Here is a 1,654-nt window from a genome sequence, read left to right on the forward strand (position 1 = left end):
CTCCCCTTTTCACCCAGCCCCCTCCCCAAAAACCCCACACCGAGTTTAACTAATTTACATACCATTTGACTTCAGTGGTTATACAGTGCATTACTAGTAACATGCAACTTTGGGATTACCGCTAAACCCATAAAAGTGCACTCCAGTAATCTATTACTCAAAACTGAAATATATAAACATGGGATAGCAAAAATAAACAAGCATTTTGACAGATTAAAACATACATTTTTTTTTTTTAAAAAGGAATTATATATCATGAGCATCTGCTTCCCAAACACGGTCTTCCATGGTTGGATCATGCCATTTAATTTGTCTTTCCTATTTAGATGCAAAGGAAGTAAATTCCAAAACTGACATACCATAAACACTGGTGCTACTGATCATTTCTTGCTGGCAGCACAAAAAGCTGAATTGGATTTCTCACAAGCAGGAATTCCAAAGGTTGCTTTTCATTAAAGCCACTTTTCCTCTCAGCTATCAAATGTCACTGCCTTGAAACGTGGGCCCTTTCGTCAGGTATTCATTTAACCTACATGCATATAATTAAGGGGGAAAGCAACATCAACAAAAAGGGGATCTCAGATCACAGGAGAAGAAAGGGGAAAAAAGCACATGACCAGGAATGCAAGTCCATGTCAATTTCACTCACTCCCATTGAAACTAACAAGAGCTCCGGGAGGACGGTAATAGGATCAGTGGATTGTATATACCATTAAATTATACATCTTTCTCTCCCGTCCCCGGCCAACAATACGCCCACCACGCTGTACCCCCTCCAAGATGATGTGCTTACATTTTTCTGCAACCGATCTCCTGACATTATCACGTCCCCCCAGCCACGAGATGGTCATTTAACCTCAACTTTCTGCGTGTGCAACATTCTTATTTACACTTCTTATTTACTTAGAAGTTAGTTCCCGAAGAAAGTCTAGCCCCACCCTATGGCTCCGCTTTCTCCTTCTTATTTTTTTTTTTTTGTATTTATTTTTGAAGTAAAAAGATAGTAATAAGTAAGCACAAGATTGCGGAAAACGAGATTCTTGCCATCGCGAACTCTTAATCCCCCACTATTGTTACAATGATTAAGCAGCAAAAACATGCATCCCAACGTTTCAGGGCTACTTTGTACAGAGAAATTAGACAGCAGGTTGGCGTGCTGAATAGAAGCGAGTGCACATGCAATTAAATGTTCGCGACACCACTCGAAGGTCTCCTTCTATTCCCGGTCTTGGATTTATTTATATTCTTTTAAAATAAAACAAACAAAAAAACAAAAACACACAACACACACATTTAAACAGCTGGTCGCAAACTACGAAGCTCCTCTTACCTGCACGCGCGGAGCGAAAAGCCGATAGGTTAGCGTCGCATCGATCCGCTGTGTTTGCTGATGAATGGGAGCGAGGGTTAAGTGAAGGTGCCGATGATTTGAAATCATTCCAAGTTTTTGAAGGGAAGACGGACTGCAGCCTCTGCCATGTTGGAATTTCAAACCCAAAACAGCTGCTTGCGAGGAGCCAGCATGCCAGAGGCTGGGCGCAGGCGCAGAGCGCCGCCGAGCCAAATTCAAATCACTTTCACACTGAGAGCCAAAGATCAGTTTTCAAAGGCGAGAGGGAGGCAGGCGCGGCGGCGGCGGAGCGGGCGAGGAGAC

General features: G+C 42.9%; 1 protein-coding gene across 2 annotated transcripts in view; it reads right to left on the reverse strand.

Moving 5' to 3' along the window:
- FIGN (fidgetin) overlaps positions 1 to 1,566 on the reverse strand; it is a 124,846-nt gene extending 123,280 nt beyond the window's left edge. Inside the window, exons 1-2 of one of the 2 annotated variants that reach the window (XM_006766492.1) lie at positions 1,331 to 1,500; positions 360 to 529 (exon numbers count right to left, since the gene is read on the reverse strand). In XM_006766492.1, the coding sequence (XP_006766555.1) occupies positions 360 to 384 (25 nt within the window). In that variant the 5' untranslated portion in view covers positions 385 to 529; positions 1,331 to 1,500. Of the gene's footprint in view, positions 1 to 359; positions 530 to 1,330 lie in introns of both variants that reach the window. The other variant, XM_006766493.2, reaches the window with a different exon arrangement.
- Between the last annotated feature and the right edge of the window lie 88 nt (positions 1,567 to 1,654).

The sequence above is a fragment of the Myotis davidii genome, unplaced genomic scaffold (assembly GCF_000327345.1).
Source record: "Myotis davidii unplaced genomic scaffold, ASM32734v1 scaffold59, whole genome shotgun sequence".
NCBI classification, from domain to species: Eukaryota; Metazoa; Chordata; class Mammalia; order Chiroptera; family Vespertilionidae; genus Myotis; species Myotis davidii.